This window comes from Leptosomus discolor, chromosome 5 (genome assembly GCF_034619465.1).
Source record: "Leptosomus discolor isolate bLepDis1 chromosome 5, bLepDis1.hap2, whole genome shotgun sequence".
NCBI lineage: Eukaryota > Metazoa > Chordata > Aves > Leptosomiformes > Leptosomidae > Leptosomus > Leptosomus discolor.
The window spans coordinates 32,581,306-32,600,002 of record NC_141395.1 but is presented as its reverse complement, the minus strand read 5'-3'; the positions used below and the strand labels follow the sequence as shown (position 1 = coordinate 32,600,002).

General features: G+C 37.5%; 1 protein-coding gene across 1 annotated transcript in view; it reads right to left on the bottom strand.

The window, feature by feature from the left end:
• The window catches only part of DNAH7 (dynein axonemal heavy chain 7), a 90,303-nt gene extending 78,882 nt beyond the window's left edge, over positions 1–11,421 (bottom strand). Inside the window, 10 exon segments of the mRNA XM_086465981.1 lie at positions 1,256–1,352; positions 1,354–1,434; positions 2,664–2,783; positions 4,298–4,423; positions 6,467–6,542; positions 7,391–7,571; positions 8,803–8,896; positions 8,983–8,989; positions 9,803–9,911; positions 11,413–11,421. Of these exon segments, the coding sequence (XP_086322107.1) occupies positions 1,256–1,352; positions 1,354–1,434; positions 2,664–2,783; positions 4,298–4,423; positions 6,467–6,542; positions 7,391–7,571; positions 8,803–8,896; positions 8,983–8,989; positions 9,803–9,911; positions 11,413–11,421 (900 nt within the window).
• Positions 11,422–18,697: the final 7,276 nt, after the last annotated feature.

The following is an 18,697-nucleotide window of genomic DNA, read 5'->3' as shown; positions in this document are numbered from 1 at the left end:
ATGGTAATAGAATATATTTTTTTCTTTTGGCACATTTTACACTGTAACCCAGGACAACCAGCCAGTAACTTTTATAAAGTTGTTTGCATAGACTGAGGCAGAGTAGCTTTATAGTAGTAGCCCTCACAAGTGTAGCAATATATTAATTATTATGTGTACAGCGGTACATGTATTCACCATCTGCAGCAGTCACTATGAATCTACTAACCTTAAAAAAAAAAAAAAAATAAAAAAGCGTTACATCCAACTTCATTTGCTAAACAAGAATCTGATCCAAAAAAACTAAACTGAGTATTATGGTGCTTATATTTGCAGTATGGATTCCCACGTATCCTAGTATGAAAATTTGTATATGCTTTTGTCCTCGGTGGCATAATTTTAACTTTCCCACATCTGCTAACATATTCTAACTACACAAAAATTTAATTAGGAAACATGAGGAAGCATTTTATCACCACTAGGTAGCATACTATCACCATTAGGAAGGATAAGATTAGAAAATACATACCTATTACTAATAATAACAGAAAACAGTACTGCAGACATCAAAGTCCACTTAACTCAGAAGTATACAAAGCAATTACAGGGGAGAAGGAATGAAGAACATATACGCTGCTTCCACAAAATGATTCCTTACTTCCTTACATTCTCTGCATGTTTTTTCATCAATATTATCTGGAGCTAGAGTTCTCCGCATATTTGATGGCAAGGCTGTATTAACAAAAAGCTGAACAAAGATCCAGTTGCACTCCAAAACATCAAATATCAACAAGAAATATTTACTTCTACAATACACATTATGTGAGTGCAAAAGACAAACTCCTCCTTACTTACATTTTTTTTTCCCCAAAGAACTATTCTGCCAAAGCAGGTAGTAGACACCTACTAATATCAGAGAGAAGATAAGACTTCTTCATAGATAGGTACTACAGAGAGAGCACCAGTGCAAGATGCAAATGGCATTTATATTAATTAATTTCTACTGTATGTCTAACTGGTTGCACTGTGGTTTTGGGGATACCGGAGTTAAAATATGTTGATATTTCCCTTCTTACATGACAAAACCCATTATTTTAACTCTACTTAATAAATAATGCATTCCTAAAAATATTATTCCTTTTTTTTCCAGAAAGCACCTGCCACCAGAGTTCATACTTTCTTTTCTATTTCTTCAAAAGAAGTAAAATAAACAGGAAACAAATTGTATGTACATGGATAAACAATGCTGCTAGTATGCATATGAAAGACTACTTACTGCAGGCTGAACAATTAAATCCTTAAAGTCTTGAATTGAATGTAAAAGCAAATGTTGTTGATGAGTCATTAAAGTGGCAGCACAACCGAAGAAAGACTAATTTAGCGATGCTGGCATTGCTGGGTACTTGTTTTCGTTTATTACCTTGGTAAAAGATTTTCTGCACTTCTGGAAGCCACCTTAAAAGAATACCATATTTTTAAGTTTTTCAAGTGATTAGCATTAACAAACCTGCAGTTTTAAGTTAATTGTTATCAATCCTCATATTACATGCAATCAAAAGATGCTGCAGTATACTCGGGAAACTAGAGTTTAACTTAAGTAGGTCATACCACAGTATATTTAAATTCTAAGGAATTATGTCTCTGAAAATGTTACCTATTATTATGGAACCATATTTAAAATACAAGACATTATGACAGACAAATTTGCTATCTTGCTTTGGTCTCCTATTTCTCAGGCCAGAAAGGCTTCACAGGCAGTTGAGACAGTTGTGTTATTTAATTAAAATCTGAAACAGTAAAAACAGTAATACATAACCACAGGAACTGAGCATTATTGGTTAAAGAAAGATCAGATGTATACAAAAAATACAGTTTGGCCACAAGTATCTAAAAAAGACCAAGCAATTTTGATATTTTATTTGAAAACTTAACTGCAGCATACTTAGTGCACTACCAAGAAAACTGCCTTTCTTCTTTTAAAAAAATCTGACTGAATATAGAAGCTTTATGATATCCAAACACTTTTGATATTTTAAGTTATAATCTCTAAAGTCAATGGATCTCATTAATACAACATTTTTGATGTGACTCTGCTCTTGGAAGCAGCTACAAAACTGAGGATGTACAAACTGAAATTCCAAAATCATCAACAGATGTTCTATAGAGACACTCTTACTGAGGTGATACTAGGCTAATCTTCCTATCAGAGACACTTCCTTCATGTGAAGCAGGGATGGGGCAAGTCTTACTATATAGTAAGTTATATCACACTTTATATTCTAAAATGTCATAAATTATTGATAGTAACATTGTATTTTCTCATTTATCCAGCACAAATGAGTCCACAAAAAGAAAAGCTTTTGTCATAACAGACTAACTCACATATATTGTTAATGTCCCTCTAAGAAAGTGAGCAAAATACGTCACACCAAAATTCAAAATAAGATAACTGCACAAATCATGATAACATGCTCAACATTTTCAAAGCAGTTTTCACGTACAGGCCTCAAAGAATTTCACAACACCATTTAATACATTATATATATATATATATAAAAAATATTTAATACATAATATTAAAATGGGTCATTCCTTCTCTCTCCAGAAAGTTCAGTTTCAAAAACAGATGAAGAGAAAGTTAGATTTCCCTGTAACTTAAAAAATACGGATACACTGGATCATACTTCTTGGATAGAATCAGTTTGGATTTTCCAATTTCCTTCATGACCTCAATCTGGAAAAATGCAAGGTCCTCAGCCTTCTGTTTATTGTGAAATATTTCTGTATCAAGAAGGCGTAAATTTCTGAAATAGAATATAACATGAATATTTTAGGAGCTTATTCACTGTATCTTTGTTTTCATTCTTTTATTTCCATAAAACTTTTTTCATATTTCACATTTAAACATAAAGATTTTTTAAACTTATTTTAAACACTTTAAAATTATGTTATTTTCAGAAATTCGCTTCTACTGTTTTAGAACAACCAAATATAAGCATTGCAGTACTGTCTCTATGCGTAATCTTAAATTGAAGTAGTAATTACTACATTTGAGCCTATTAAGTATTTAAAGAATCGGAGTTTGTGTATATCTTACTCATTACATATAGGATTGAACATTAAAAATTCTGAATGTGTTAAATAGCATTCCTTTCTAGGACTCCGTTGATTTTTACAAATACTATAAATTAATGTAAAAATAAATAAATAACCATCTAAACCTAGCTCCAAAATAATTTTCAGTTTTTCTATTTTTAAAAGACGTTGGTTGAATTTTGCATTCTACTTAGCAGATACAACAAATTTAAAAAAAAAAAAAACAAACCACACACAAACAAAACAAAACAAAAAAACACTCCTTGCATCTTGTTACAGCACCTGGCCTAGACAGGTCAGTTCATTCTCTCTTGTATCACCAGTGAAGAAATAAGGAAGCAATTTGGTCTACTCTGGGAAGCAGAAAATAATAGCCCATCTAATGCCTTTTTCCCTTGTTAATTGGGTAAGAGGAAAAAACATAAGTGCCCTGCTAGGCAAGAGAGCAATCTTTCTCCTCTTGGGAGACAGACTGTTTTGAATATTCCTTACCTTCAAAAGACAGTGTCAAATTTAAATAGAGATTAAGGGACTGTAGTCAAAACAAGAAAGACTATTTAAAAAATGGAAGTAATATCCAAAAATAAATTATTTTTCAAACATGTCAGAAGGAGGAATCTTGCCAGAGTCTGTAAAATAATGAAGAGAAAATAAATTTTTAAAGAAGGGCTTAGAGAAGATAAAATCATAGCAGCTCCATTCTGGAGCCTATCTGTACAAGGACATAGTGTCTCAAATTAAAGCATCAGTGGAACATGCTGTAGAAAAAACCAAACCAAATAACAAAATCAGAAACTGCCAGGTCCAGATGGCTTTCACCCAAGCTCTAACGAAAATCAAGTACAAAACGGTTGAACTATTCCACTTTCGTGTGCAGCTTCTTGCTTAAAACAGCCTAGATACCAAAGGAAACGAAGATGGCAAAGCGTTCCATGTGATTTCTGGGGAAGTACAGATAAGAAAGCTTGACTGCTATAGATAAGCAGTTGGCAGAAACTCTTCAAAGCATAAAGTTAGAGGGAACACAGACAAATATATTTGGGATAATGACTTTTGAACAAAGCCATCATATCTATGATCTGCATTCAGATGCATATATTGTAGCAGTCCCAAATCCAACAGGGCAACTTGGAAATCTTAAGATGTCACCATCCATTATTTCCCTATATAGATTCTGAAATCATTGAGTGGCTGAAACCTAACAGATACAGGTAACACTTACTTAAATGAGGTCTCCCATAAGTTCAGAACAGCAAGCATTACAGGATTTATTGCATGCAAATTTTCCTTCGTGTAACTGCATGCTGACAAGAAAGACTTGTTCCAAGGTTTTGGCACTATGTCTATTCTAAAAAAACCCCAAACAACAAAGAGCAGGATGAATGTAGCTGTGCTAAGAACCAGAATCCAACATGTTTATACATTTGCTTTAAGATAATTGTTTTGCATCCCAGAAAGTACAGAATTCAGGAGATAAATCTAGTTTTCTGCTCATTATTCAGACATCAAAAGGAAGTCTTCAAATACTGACTACTATAAAAAAAAAAAAAATAATAACGTGCGATAAATATTGGCCAAATCCTAAGAGATCTGTAATCTATTCATGGTCCCCTATATTTAGTATGTAATAAAATCATTATACATGTAACATGTATTTAGTCAATTAACATGCAATTTTCTACAATAAGTATCTTCGTGCTTGTCACATCAAATCTGTAAAAACACAAATTTAGACCTTGTTCATAAACTCAGTCGGTCTTTCAAATTTTTAAAAACATAAATCTATTTTGGTGAAGGTTTTTATATACTCATAGTCTTATTTTGCTTTAAAAATTTTGTCATTTTCTACAGGTTGCCTGATTTTACTATTAAAATACTAAGCATTGCAACTTAGTAAGTATACGCTGCAACATTTAAGTTGCAAGGGAAAAGCAAAAACACTCCTGACAAATTTGCCATGTATTTGTAATACTTCTGTTCCATTTTCATCATGAACTATAAACCAATAATTTCTGATATAAAGCTTTTATGCATTCCTCAGTGAATCTGTATTCTGTAGGAGACAGAAAAAGTAGCTACACGAAGTTAAATTAAAAAACTTCAAGGTTTCCACATCCATGTTACACATTTCTTTAGAAGAAAGTTCCATATTTCAAATACTGTCAATTGAACAAAACTGTTTTACCAATTATTATTCTACTAGAAGAATTTTGTACCTTTGGATTTGCATGTAAGCATGTGACATAAGCTTATATACAAACTACTGTGATGTCATACACAGTTCCTAGGACATATGGAAGACCTACAAAGAATCAGATGTAGGATGGCCTCTCACCCAAGGGATACTATAACAACAATCAATTCATCATATATTACTTCTCTTTTTAAGATGCAAATTGCCTGAGTAACATCTGTCACAGCCACCCCTTCTATTACATTCTAATGCCTACCATTTGATATCTAAAAGCATTCACCTCAAACCACAGCCCAGAAATTTACAACAAAACCTTTTCTGTTTTTAAAATCACTTAGTAATGCTACCCCCAATACAGAGCCTGGTTGATACCAGTGGAAATGTTTTGTTTCTGCAGCATTTGTAAGATTTCATTCCTCTACAAGGCACATTTACCAGTTTTTGGCTACACCTATGAACGAGGTACCTCTTCACTTTCAACGTCTCAGGAAGATTTAAAGTCAGTTCTAGGAAACCTGATACTAGGTAGGCTGATCCACACTGGACATGTGTACAATCACATGTACGATCCTGGGAGAAGTACTACACTTGCTTTCAGTAGACTGCAGACTTTTTAAGGCAAGTGTGAATGGAACGGAGACAGTCCATTACTCTGAACAAAGGCCACGTCCATCCACTCCATGGATAATGGAGGTTGCTACATACTGGAAAACCCAGCCAGAAAAGCTAGGCATCTATCGTTGTTTATACTACATACTGCCAAATTGTTCTGAGGAACAAAACGGTCTGTACTTATTACATTCTTAAAGCTGTATGTATTGAGCCAAACTGTCACAATCTGTAAATAAGACAGAGCTTCAGTGAAATCTGTGCAGAACATGACATTGTTCCATTGATTACAATGCAGTTTATATATAAGCATTTGACCTGCTACATCAAATGCTGTGGGATTAATTATAAGACTTCCTACCAGTTAAGCAACGCTAAACAAAACTAATTCCAAATGACCTTTCAAGGTAGGCACATATTTTGCAGGGTTCTTCCAAAGATGCTGTATAATCATTATTTGAATTTACATAACTAATAACTAAGTCTTATTTACGGCTGACACTGACTACCACTAAGACTGTTCCTTTTACATGCTATTCTACCCCACTGTTCTCTAGTCAGTGTTTTTTAATAAATCTATTTTCTTACTCTGCACAATGATGTAGAAGAAAATCTTTCTTCTTGTCTTCACCTTTTTCCCTGGTGTCTCTTAAAACAAAATCAACTGAAAAAAGTATTAAAAAAAAAAAAAAAAAAGGCGAAAATAAGCTTAGTGAAGGAACAGAATCACAGAATCGTTTAGGTTGTAAAAGACCCTTGAGATCATGGAGTCCAACCATTAACCTGGCACTGCCAAGTTCACCACTAAACCACGTCCGTAAGTGCCACATCTACAACATCTTTTAAACACCTCCAGGGACGGTGACTCCACTATTTCCCTGGGCAGCTTGTTCTAATGTTTGATAAATGTTTCAGTGAACAATTTTTTCCTAATGTCAAATCTAAACCTCCGCTGGCGCAACTTGAGGCCATTTCCTCATTCCTATCACTTGTTACTTGGGAGAACAGACCAATCCCCACCTCGCTACAACCTCCTCTCAGGTAGTTGTAGAGAGCAATAGTATCTCCCCTCAGCCTCCTCTTCTCCAGACTAAACAACCCCAGTTCCCTCAGCCACTCCTCCTAAGACTTGTGCCTAGACCCTTCACCAGCTTTGTTGCTCTCGGACCTCAATGTCTCAACCAAATGTCCAAATGCACAACCCATTGAGAGGAACAGTTTTATGTAGATATACATGAAAATAGAATTAGGAGAAAGCTATACTATTAAACAGGGATTGTGTTGAAGGATTGTTGAAGGACCAAAAATAATGAATAATATTATCTTTGGTCATTGCAAGGATAAGAAAACATGAGTATTCTTTTTATTAAAATGTGCCTGTAACATCCAGGAGAGAACTTTTACATAACTCTTCCACAATGGTGGTTCCCAGCAGTGAACAGGACTCAGCAATGAATGCTTCTGAATATTAGCAACTAGGGGAAAAAAGCAAGTAATCTCCTAGAAATCTACCTATAGCCTTTTTTACACTCAGAAGATAGTCTTCCTTCATTTCCTCAGTCAGCGAATGTATACTTTCATCAAGTACTTTCAGATGTTGTGGAATTAAAGCTAAGATGTGGTCTAGCCATGACTCATCCATTGGGGCCACATTTGCTGTATCAATTCCATGGCGATTGTAACAGTAGTATTTCTGCAGGATAAAAGAATAACATGCATTGGCTAAGTCCAGTCCTAGACAATCATTGCTACTACAGGTTTAGATAGAGATATGGGCTTATTTAGTAAAAATAAATGTAACTAGTACCAAGTACTGATTTATGTTGAAAATTACATCATTGTTGAACATACATCACAAAATCTGATGTAAATACCTTCATCAGCCTGCCAAACACTAGTGCGCAGAACAAAGATAAAAAGCTGTTGAGATAGAAAAACAAGGTATAGTGACATAAGCCTCATTCCATTTCTCTGATAAGAGCAAAATAACAAAAAATTCAATGAAGCATGGACATAACTCACAGAAATTTGGGGGTTCTTTTGGTTTTGCTTTTACAGTTCTACAGTTCTGGTGATATGCCTCTCCTTTGCATTGTGCCAGTACCAACCTTCTCCTTAAATACATTTCCACTATATATTCGTCTATCTCATCATTGCAGTGCTGCCATTATTATCCATGAGCTCTGGCACTGGACCATATAGTCAAAAAGAAAGCCATAAATTCTGAAGTTTTGTGTGGATATGCAACATACAGCTAATGCATTGCTCAAAATATGAAATGTATAACCACAAATAAGTACATCTGCTTGTATGCCAGCATTTAAACAGGCATGTGAAATCTGATTAACAAAACCTCAGAGCATTAAAGGAAACACAGGTGAAGAAAGGTATCAGCCCAAATTCAAAGACATGCAAAACAGAGTATGAGCTGGAAGATTATCAATGTCAGGAAGTAACACATGAATCTATTTCAATCAATTTATCCCAAAATGATCTTAATCTATTTTAAATATATATAAAACACAAAATTGTGTATGCAATTGTGTCATACAAGGTATCCTAAATCAGAATGAGAACAAAGAACATCCTAGCCCTTAGATGAGGGCAACCCAAAAAGAATCGTCTCAAGTATTCTATCTGCTCAAAGCAGTGCACTCTCCCTTGCAAGTTATTCTCACCTTCAGCAAAATTTGTTTATTACTTCCTGATGCTGGTTATCCTCCAGTTACTGTTGCACTCTATGCAATTCTTTGAATCATCCATACATTCCTAATGCTCCATTCTCAACCGTAACACTATAAATAACACATCGTACGAAACCAATAGTGGAAGAATATGTCACTGCCAGTCATCTCTCATTCTGTCAATCATAAATGACTGGCACTGTATTTCATTCAATACTCTAGAAAACGGTCTTTAGCTACCAAAATATCTTTCTCTATTGGTGTAGAAGAATCTGCTCTTGGAGGCTGGGTTCTGTCAGGGGATGGAACCTGTTCTTCAGTAAGGTCTTGCTGCCTGAGAAAAAAAAAAACGAAATAAACAGCATGCATCACATTCTTCAGATACCTTTTACTGGCATAAATAATATATAGCCATCCTACATGTCACCTGTGAACAAACAAAACAAAAAAGCGAACTGGCAAAACAATGCACATTAGATTCAAAAACAACACTGAAGCATGTGATCAAGATTTTATTTTACGTGCTAAGGTTCAGCTTTTAAAATTGGTGATATAGGTTATCGAATCACAGAATGGTTTGGGTTGGAAAGGACTTCAAAGATCATCTAGTTCCAGCCTCCTGCCATGGGCAGGGACACCTTCCACCAGACCAGGTTGCTCCAAGCCCCACCCAGCCTGGCCTTGAACACCGCCAGGGAGGGGGCAGCCACAGCTTCTCTGGGCAACCTGTGCCAGTGCGTCACTGTCCTCACAGTAAGGAATTTCTCCCTAATATCTAACTTAAATCTAGCCTCTTTGAGTTTAAAATCACTTCCCCTCATCCGAGCACTACACTCCCTGATGAAAAGTCCCTCCCCATCATACTCATATATATACTTTCAATTTACAATTGTCAACTTTTTAAAATAATTAATTTAAAAATTTGGTTCATTGATCAAAAAGAAAACCCACATTATTCAAAGATAAGGAAACTCAGAATATAATGTCAACAAGAGCACTTCCAAAACTTTCATGTTTTCTTTTCAGACGACTGCTGCTCTGCAATGTAGAAGTTGATGGCCCAGCACCTGCTTCATTATCTCTAGAATCCTGATTCTTGTGTCTCTTGCATCTCACCTTCAAATACTCTCCTTGAAGAAAACACATTTTGAAATTAAGTTTTTAAAAAAGTTCAGATGTATCACATACGTTTATGTTTCCAAGCTGTTTTCTTTAGCAGTACTAAAAATGTTAACCTTACCAGGTGAATACTCATTTTTTACAGTAAACTCATCTGACTCATCATCTTTCTGGTTTTTGCTCAGATGGAATGAAGTACAAGTCTGCTGCCATAGTGATTTAGACCTTGCCTGGAATAAATATTTTAGCTTAACACTTGTTGTAAGTACTATTAACACACACTTCAAGACTTCTTATATACAGTAAATCAAAGAAACTGTAGCCTAATATAAGGCAGCATAAAAATCACAAAATGAAGTATTACTTATATGTTGCCCTCAAATTCTAAATATCCAGACCATTATAGATAAGTATGTTAAACTTGTATGTGATGTTTGTAAAGGCTCTAGTTTTATACGTTACTTAAATACTTTCAAACTTGTTCAAATACTCCACTTCCAAAGTCTTCCAAATACTGAAATATAAACAACGCTCCGCATACAGATATAATATACATACATAGTGCAGAGAGAGCACTCAGCGTACACCTCAGCATGTATTTGAATAAGAACCATGGTCTTTACATAACCATGCTGTGACACATATTTGAAAATGAAAGCTTATAAAAAAAGCCAACAAAACTACCTGGGACAATTGTGGTATTAAGTTCACTGTTCTCTTTCCCAACTTCCCTTTGCCACTTGGACTGGGCTTGGGAAAACAAACAAACAAACAAACAAACAAACCAAAAAGAAAATCACAACTAGACATTTAGTCTTCTGGGAATACTTAAACTTGTAATCTAGCTGTAATTCCATTTTTATCTCTCATATAATAATTTTTTACACCTACTATTTCATATAATTTCCCCTATTCTTCCTAGAGTGCTTCCATGTAGAATTCAACTTTCTCAAACACCTTTGAAAAATCACAGCTCTGAAAAACTTATTTTAGGCTAGGAAGCATTACTGCTACCTTTTTGTCAAGATACACATTAAAGCATCACCAGATACCATGAAATAATACAAACAACTAATTTTTTGATCCCCGTTCTTTGGTCAATATTTTTTAAAATACATAAACTTTCATTTAAGAGTGTCAGTATTCTCTGCTTTTCCACAACACTCATCCCTCAGCATCAAAGCTGTCTGTCCAAGAGCACCCTCTGACCATGCCCAGGACTCTGGCTAGCACATTTTAGTATCGTACAGCACCTCCTAATAAACAAACAACACAATCTATCTGCAAGACTATTTAAAATTGGCTCTAACACAACTGCCTTTGTATTCTTCTACTTCCCCTTTGTTTCACACCACCACCAATACCCCGGCACTGCCCACACAGCCTCTTCCCATGCAGCTGCACTTGCAGTAATACTGCTCGTCTACGCTACAGCTCTTCTCTTTTTGCTGTGTGTCTTATGCAAAGGCTGTAACAGAGGAAAGACACAAAGCACAGAAAGTTTGTGTAGACATACTCAAGCTACCCTTAAACAAGTCAGGTTGGCTATCATTTGCAATACAGTTGCTGTGGTGTAGAACTCACACAAGTTTTAGGCACTTATTTACATGAATTTTGTAGTTAAGTATAACTCTGGCAATTCCCAAGTAAGCCAAAAATCAAATCAGGCTCCAAATAAAACCTCCTTCAAAATACAGGAATTTGACAGTGATAAAATACGTATAGACATACAGCATCCATTGTTAGCAATCTCTTAATAAGGTGTAAACTAACTTGTGGTCCAACTTGTGAAAGGGGAGCAAACTCATTCCAGCACCAGAGAGTTCTTCCCCTGAACGTGATGGGGAGAAACTACCACTAGCTGCAAGAGGGAGTCACACAACAACGTGGTTTAAGTATCTTGTTTCAAAATCAACAGCACTACTCTTTTAATGAACGAAGATCCATCCTCCCTCTTTCCCCAAATGAGGTTAAGCACATCTGGCTTTCCCTTGAACAGAGATCAAAATGCCTGGTGAATTAAAGTACCCTAAACACCAAGAAGGCAAATTTTGGTATTTTTAATCTAGCTTTTTGGCAATCACAGAAAAGGCGACTGAAGACTTCGCCACAATAACCACATACGTCTCTTTCAATCCCTCATTTAATGCTCTCACCAGTCTATCTTCCAGTTAGGCACGGTTCATGTGCAAAATGGACCACACCTCAAAATTCTAATGTCTATACCAGTCTCATTGTCTACAGTGACACAGATGATGAACTTACTTCAGCATAAATGAGGGGAAAGCAGTATTATAACCAATACAGAAACATTTACACGATAAGCCTGCTTTTTGTGTGGTAATTGGAGCATTTGTAACTCTACTGGGAAAGTATGAAGACATTTATTTCTAGCCTTACATACTCAACCACAAAAAGATTCTTACCACAGATGGCGTTGACAGCTACCAGTCTTTTCTAACACTAGCATAAACATATCTCCTAACCATGTGTCTGCACTGCATCATGAAACTACTGCTCACCAAGCCAATAAGCCTCTAGGACACAGTGTAGCCTACGGACAGAGTTTGGACTGGTTTGGACACAGCTCTATACAAAATCATGACAGAATCATAGAAAAAATTAGGCTGAACAGGGCCTCTCATTATCTGCTCCCCTTCTCAAAGCCGTAATAACTACAAAAAGTTAGGTCAGACTGCACAGTTGAGATCTGAAGTTCTCTAATGCCACTGCCTCTCTGGGCAACCTTCTCCACTGCTTAACCATCTCACTAGGAAGAGAATGTCATCCCTCCGCCTACACAGACTTTCCCTCCCTGCAACTTGAGAGCATTGTCTCTCCTCCTGCTACCGCACAGCACCAAGAGGAATCTGACATCATTTTCTCTCTAGTTCAGGCACTGCAAGACAGTAAGTACAGTCCTTTGCTACCTTCTTCAAGCTGAACACACAGAGTTCCCTCACGCTCTTCATACACCAAGTGCTCCAGCCCCCTCACCATCTCAGTGGTGATCTGATGAACACTGGTTTGTCAACAAATTTACAGCTGCCGGACCTGAGCTGGCTCGGACAAAGTCACCTTAGGTGTTTCGCAACTTTGTGTATAAACATACTCTTTGTTCTCCTGTCTTGTGTAATGAGATTGAAATGTAAAGCTCATTGTTTCTCTAGTTCAGATTATAAAGCAGATGGTGATTGCTATCTACTACCCTCTGATAGGAATGGATGGGGAAAAAAAAACAACAATCTGTTCTATAGGAGAAAATTGTTTTGAATTCCTGAAGACTATTATCTATTTCTCTCAGTGACAAGGTCCACAGTCTTAATTCTTAGATTCCTGGTTAGGAACAAATAACAGAAACCTGGGTATTTTTACAGATAATAGGGCTACAAAAATTACTAAGACTCGTTTTCATATCTTCATATACAACATTACACAGTTTGGTTTAGAATTTCTTTTGTTGAACAGCATAGAATTCAGCACCACAACTTATACCTCTGAGCTGCTAGTACCGAAAAACTCAACGTTCAAATTAGTTCCACTGAACACAGTGCCAATATTTTAAAATACTATACTGCAAATTTACTACTGGCAATAAGATGTATTAAAAAGAAAGTCCTAGACAGTGAGGACTATCTCGGTTATGAGCAGTCAACTCACACCCTCTAATATGCACCTCAAGAAGAAACACACCCGAGAAAAGCTGTTGAGTTTTTAATTCACTGAAGGAAGTTACTGAGTGCTTTCACTTAGAGTATCCCACACATTTCATTAGAAGAAAACGAATCTGAATGAGGACATCAAAACGAAAAGAGACAAAGAGAACAGGATTGACTTACTAACAGGAGAACAACATGATTTAAGAGGGCAGACTCTTCCTTATAATTACATTAACCAACTACAACCCTATCAGGCCACTAGAGAAATAACACAAATTAGTATCAGTTAATGCCCAGTGATTTAAAACCACATTCATAGCTAAAAGCTTCTATTGGCATTTGTTTTCAGCACTTAAGCTTCCTGCAATTCTGGAATTAAACCGAATTAATCAAAATCTCTTCATGCTTCGTGTTTAAAAAAACAAACAAACAAACAAAACCCCACAAACAAACAAATGGGGAAAGGGCTTATGGCACAATATTTCGTACGAAGCTAAAGACTGAAAATCACTTCTGTGGTTTATAATGGGATACCTTTAGGAGAGAGTTCCTCTCTCTCAAAACCCCGCAGGAACAGCAGCCCAAACCAAAACCGTCTGTTTAAATTTGCACTGATGAAGTAATTAAAGGAAATCTGGGCAGCTGCAAGAAGGACTACGTTGCTCCCAAAAACCGATTTAAGGAGTTTACAGCGTAAACATCATGGTTTAGTTTTTCTGAGGGTTTCCCTCACAACCAGCCGCCAACTAAAGGGACAGTGCACGAAAGCTTTTTTTCTCCACAAACACGGCTGCCCCAGCGGGTCTCCGCTTACAGAGTTTGAGCATTTAACTAAGCGTCAGGGATAAACCCCGTAATTTCAGGAACTTAATTCAAGCTTGTTGTTTAAAGTTTAGAAGAAAAAACACGCTTTTCAGACAGAACGAGCCCCCTCCTGTCGCGATGTGCCCCCGGGCGCTCTGCTCCCGTTCCCAGCGAGCGCTGCCAGGCGCCTCTTCTCGTCCAGCCCGCCGCCCTACCCCACGGGACCCCGGCCCCCGCCCGCCGGCCCCGGGCGAAAGAGGCGGCGCGGGCGGGCGGCGCGGGGCCTCGGGGCCGCCGCGCCCGCCACAGCCCTCCGCCCCGTACCTGCGGGGTGCCCATGGTGTGCGCGTTGGGACGCCGCCCTCACCTAGGAGCACCGAGCGCGAGCGCGGCCGCTGGCCGCCGCCCTGGCCGCGCGCTCCGCGAGTGCCAACGGCCGTTGGGAGAAGAGCGGGCAGCGCCCGCGGCCGGCCCTGGCCTCCCGCGGCGGAACGGAGCCCGCCCGGTGACGGCTGCTGCGTTATTCCTCCGGCCTGTACGCGTTGCCCGAGCAGCGGAAAAGTTGCGGTCTTCGGAAGTCTAACCCAGACCCTGCTGCGGGGGAGAGCGAGGGAGAAACGTCCGGAGCGGGAAGCCGCGTAACGGCCTTCCTCTGCCGTTGGGTTTGCTGGCAAAGCCCCAGCTGCGCTCGCCGAAGCACCCTCAAGTTTCAGCGAGGCTGCCCGCTCAGGCGGTGCTGATTGCAGGCGTGCAGTTTACTAGCTGATAAACCACAGAGAACGGATCACACCCGTGGTGACGGTTTTTAAACTATTGCAATATATTTGCAGGTACGGCGAGCTGCATTTCAGCTTTGCTGTCATTACACTGAGATTGTCTTCCAGTAGGAAGTGCTTGATACCATTTTCACGCCTGCCAATTTCAGGAAAATAAGGACAGTTAAAATTGCTTTGAGCAGCATGTGCCATTTGCTGCCGTTCAGGCCGGTATTCCTTCTTTCCTTTTAAATTAACTGATGTATGTCAGTAAGTGAACACAGGTGCCTGTCTTTAGGCAAAGCAGTGAGTGAGACGTGCTCTAAGTAATGCAAAAGAACTCAGCTGTGCTTGGAAAAAATCATTTTTAATAAGTTCTAATGGCTGTGGGGTGTCTAAACCACAACAGCAACCAAAGTTTTTTTCAGGTGCTGCATTATGCAACAGCCCATCTTGTGCACAAGAGACCTCGCATTTAAACAATCTTCCCTGCCCCCCCTCCCCCAAACCAGTAAATTAACACAAAACCAATAAAAATCTCTTTCAGTTTCATTGGTAGTCAAGGGGTGCTCCCTGCACAATGAATCTGATGCTTGACCCATCTAAATAAACTACTGGTATGGCTGGTAGGACTTGTATCACTTTGCTGTGACCAGGTTTGGATTTCAACAGCCATTGACACGTCACCGAGTTTCTGCATTTTAAATGAGAGGTTTTGTTATGTTTTCACAGCAACACATACAAGCTAGCACTACAGTTTACAGGAGAGTTAGCCTACTGGAAATCCCTATAAATGAGCTCCGATTCCAGCCTGTAACCAACCTAATGAACTGTACATAGAACATTGTAAAAGTTTATCTATCAAGTTTTAAACATAAAAGCCCCTTTGTTAAAATACCACAGGCAAAGAACCAGTATTTGTTTTGTCCAGCTGCAGAAAATTCACCATCACTTGGAATTCCCAGTGCATTGTCTAAACCAGTACCAAAGCCTGGTTTTGATTTTGAAATGAGAAATACCTTCGTACTCAACATAGGGAGATTCAAACAAGCTGTGTGCTGTACTGGCTGTAATAGATAACAGTCTGGCTGGAAAACATGCAAAGGGAGATTCTTGCTACTTCTCTTTAATACTGAATCGTTCACCTATTAGAAGCTGTATCTGCAGAAGGCAGGAGTAGCACATTCAGCACACATCACCGTACGCTGCTGGGCATTGTGATTCCTTTTGCTAGAAAGTGACTTTTTTTTTTTTCATTAACTGATTTGGAAACTGTAAATAGCACACCTATTTGTACCCTTCAGAGGAGGAAAGACAGGTTGCTAGTATTAGGAACGTTATAGAGAAAATCAGTTCTTGTGTATATAGCATTTTTCATTATCAGAGCAACTTTCTTTTTACAGATAACTAAGAACTTTATGTTGCCATTTATTTTTCCCCCCCCATTTCATTCTTTTCCTGCAGCGACCAGTTAAACACAATTTCTTTACATAAATGCAATACCAGATGATTTTAATCAGCATTTCCAAGGCCACAGGAGGACATAGTGGAAAAAAAGATTTAAAACTTTTTTTTGCCTTCCTGTGTTCAGTTAACATCTTTCATCTGAAATTCCACGGTCATACCTAACAAAACAATCTAAATTAACTTCAGAGATAAAAATAAGGTCGAAATAATAAAATGGTGAAAGGATGAAGAAAAGAAGGGAGTACACACAAAATTAGTACTCCTCAGCATCTGTTCTAGAACTGTACTAAAAGCAATTAAAAAAAATCAAGCAGACTATTAAAAAAAAAATCCATCATTACCAGCCAAAGTCAACAGAACCTAGGCAGTCACCAGCATACAGTTTGTATGTTGTTACATAGTAAGTTTAGCAAAGATTGGAGCATCAGTGCAACAGAAAAGGATCAGCGACACAGTAAAATTAAATACAGGAAGGAAAAAAGGGCATAGGTAACATTTTTATCAGTAAGTGTTCATTTTCTGAAAGATTCAATAACATGGGGTTTTTATTCCACCTTGATGCCTCAGTTAAATTCTGGAGTGCCAGTAACGAGGAATACATTTCTTTCTCCCTTCAAACAGAGGCAAAAGTATTAAACAGTAGATAACAATGTGATTTACTCCATGGAATTGACAAAACTTAAGCCAAAATACTACATATAATGAAGTATTTTACTGGCCAGATGGTTTGTTTTTAATGTGAAAAAAGCGATCCTCTAATTCTTAACCAAAGTGTTTACTGGCATGCTTTGTATGTTTTGATTAGAGCAAATAAATAATGTTTGAAAGTACCACAAATGTAGTAACTCCTGTGTGTACAGAAATGAAAATTCTCAGATTTGGGTATTGCTGTAAAAATAATTTCAGGAAGGGTTTTCTTCTTCCCCAGAGGTTTCAGATGACAGATTGAAAAACATAACTGGCATGAAAATGGAACAAGATGTTTGGATGCAGTAGAATCACAGCTTCTGAAATGCCTACAACTCATCTCTCAAAGCTGTATTCCTGAATCATTCCAGCGGTTACAGCAATCTCAGCTGAGCAATGAGAGTATGTGCCCACACAATTCCTTTTCTTGTACTCCATCTACAATCTCTTTTCTATTTTTTTATTAAATATATATATGCACATATATTTTTAAGTTCTCTAACATTTACCCTTTGTGGACTCACTGTGGTGTACATGAAACAAGTAATGGATCTCACATTGTAAAGACCTTTAAAGAAGCAAGCAAAGCTGTCTCATAGAGGCTTCTAACAGTGTGGAAACTGATAATGATTGATAATTTCTGTAACAGAAAAGTTTTAGTCATTAAAGTTCAAGTCTAAGGGTTTTAAATCAAGAGTTGATACATAAACTCTGTTATATTCATAGGCAGGACTTGAATTTTGCATAGCACTTGAAATGAGACAGACTAATCATTTCAAAAAGATAATTAATTTAACACTTCAACTCACCATGAACAGTGAAACTTTAGATTTTAGCCAAGTTTTCAGTGGCAAAAAACCCGTACATTTTTTAGTTAAAAATTTTTTTAAAAGACAACCCCAAATCTCTATGTTTTCCTTGTATACCTTATTTTTGCCATACCTAGACTAATGATATGGAAGTACATCTATAAGTAGTGGGTTTGTAAGTAAGAAGTAGTTCCTATGAAATACTAGAAAATGTCCTCCTTTTGAAAAAGATTTTTTTTAAAACTGTATGATGTTTAAGTCATACCTCTTGAGTATGCAATAATTAATGCATAAAATCAAAGACAGGACTAAAATAGTATTTTCTTCTCTAAAAGAGGAATGATAACTATTTACATATTCTTTGTAAAAAAAAAAAAACAAACACTCTCAGAAACATGCTGTGCTGTAAGAAGCATGTGTTCAGTCAGATGAGTCTTCTGCTCTTGTCACAATGGAACTACTGACCATCAAGGAAAAATCACTTTGCAAATAATTTTAGAAGAGCCACCACAGTAACAGCACAGACATACAACACAATCCTGCAGTTCCTGGAACACAGAATAGATTTTTAAAGACAGTGAAGAGACCTGGGTTCATCTGTGTCAACAGAAACAAAGTAAGTTACAGGCCAGAACCTGTAAGCTTATTTCATCTTCACAGCCACTCCGAAAGAACACGAGAATGAGCTTGAGCACCTATCGGTGCCAGTTTAAAAAAGAAAAATGAGTTCTTACTATAAAGACTCTTATAGCAGTAAAGGAAGTATGACTACTTTGTGGTCGGTGTCGGTATGCCAACTTACTGACTCTGGATGCAAATGTGTTTGTCACAGGAA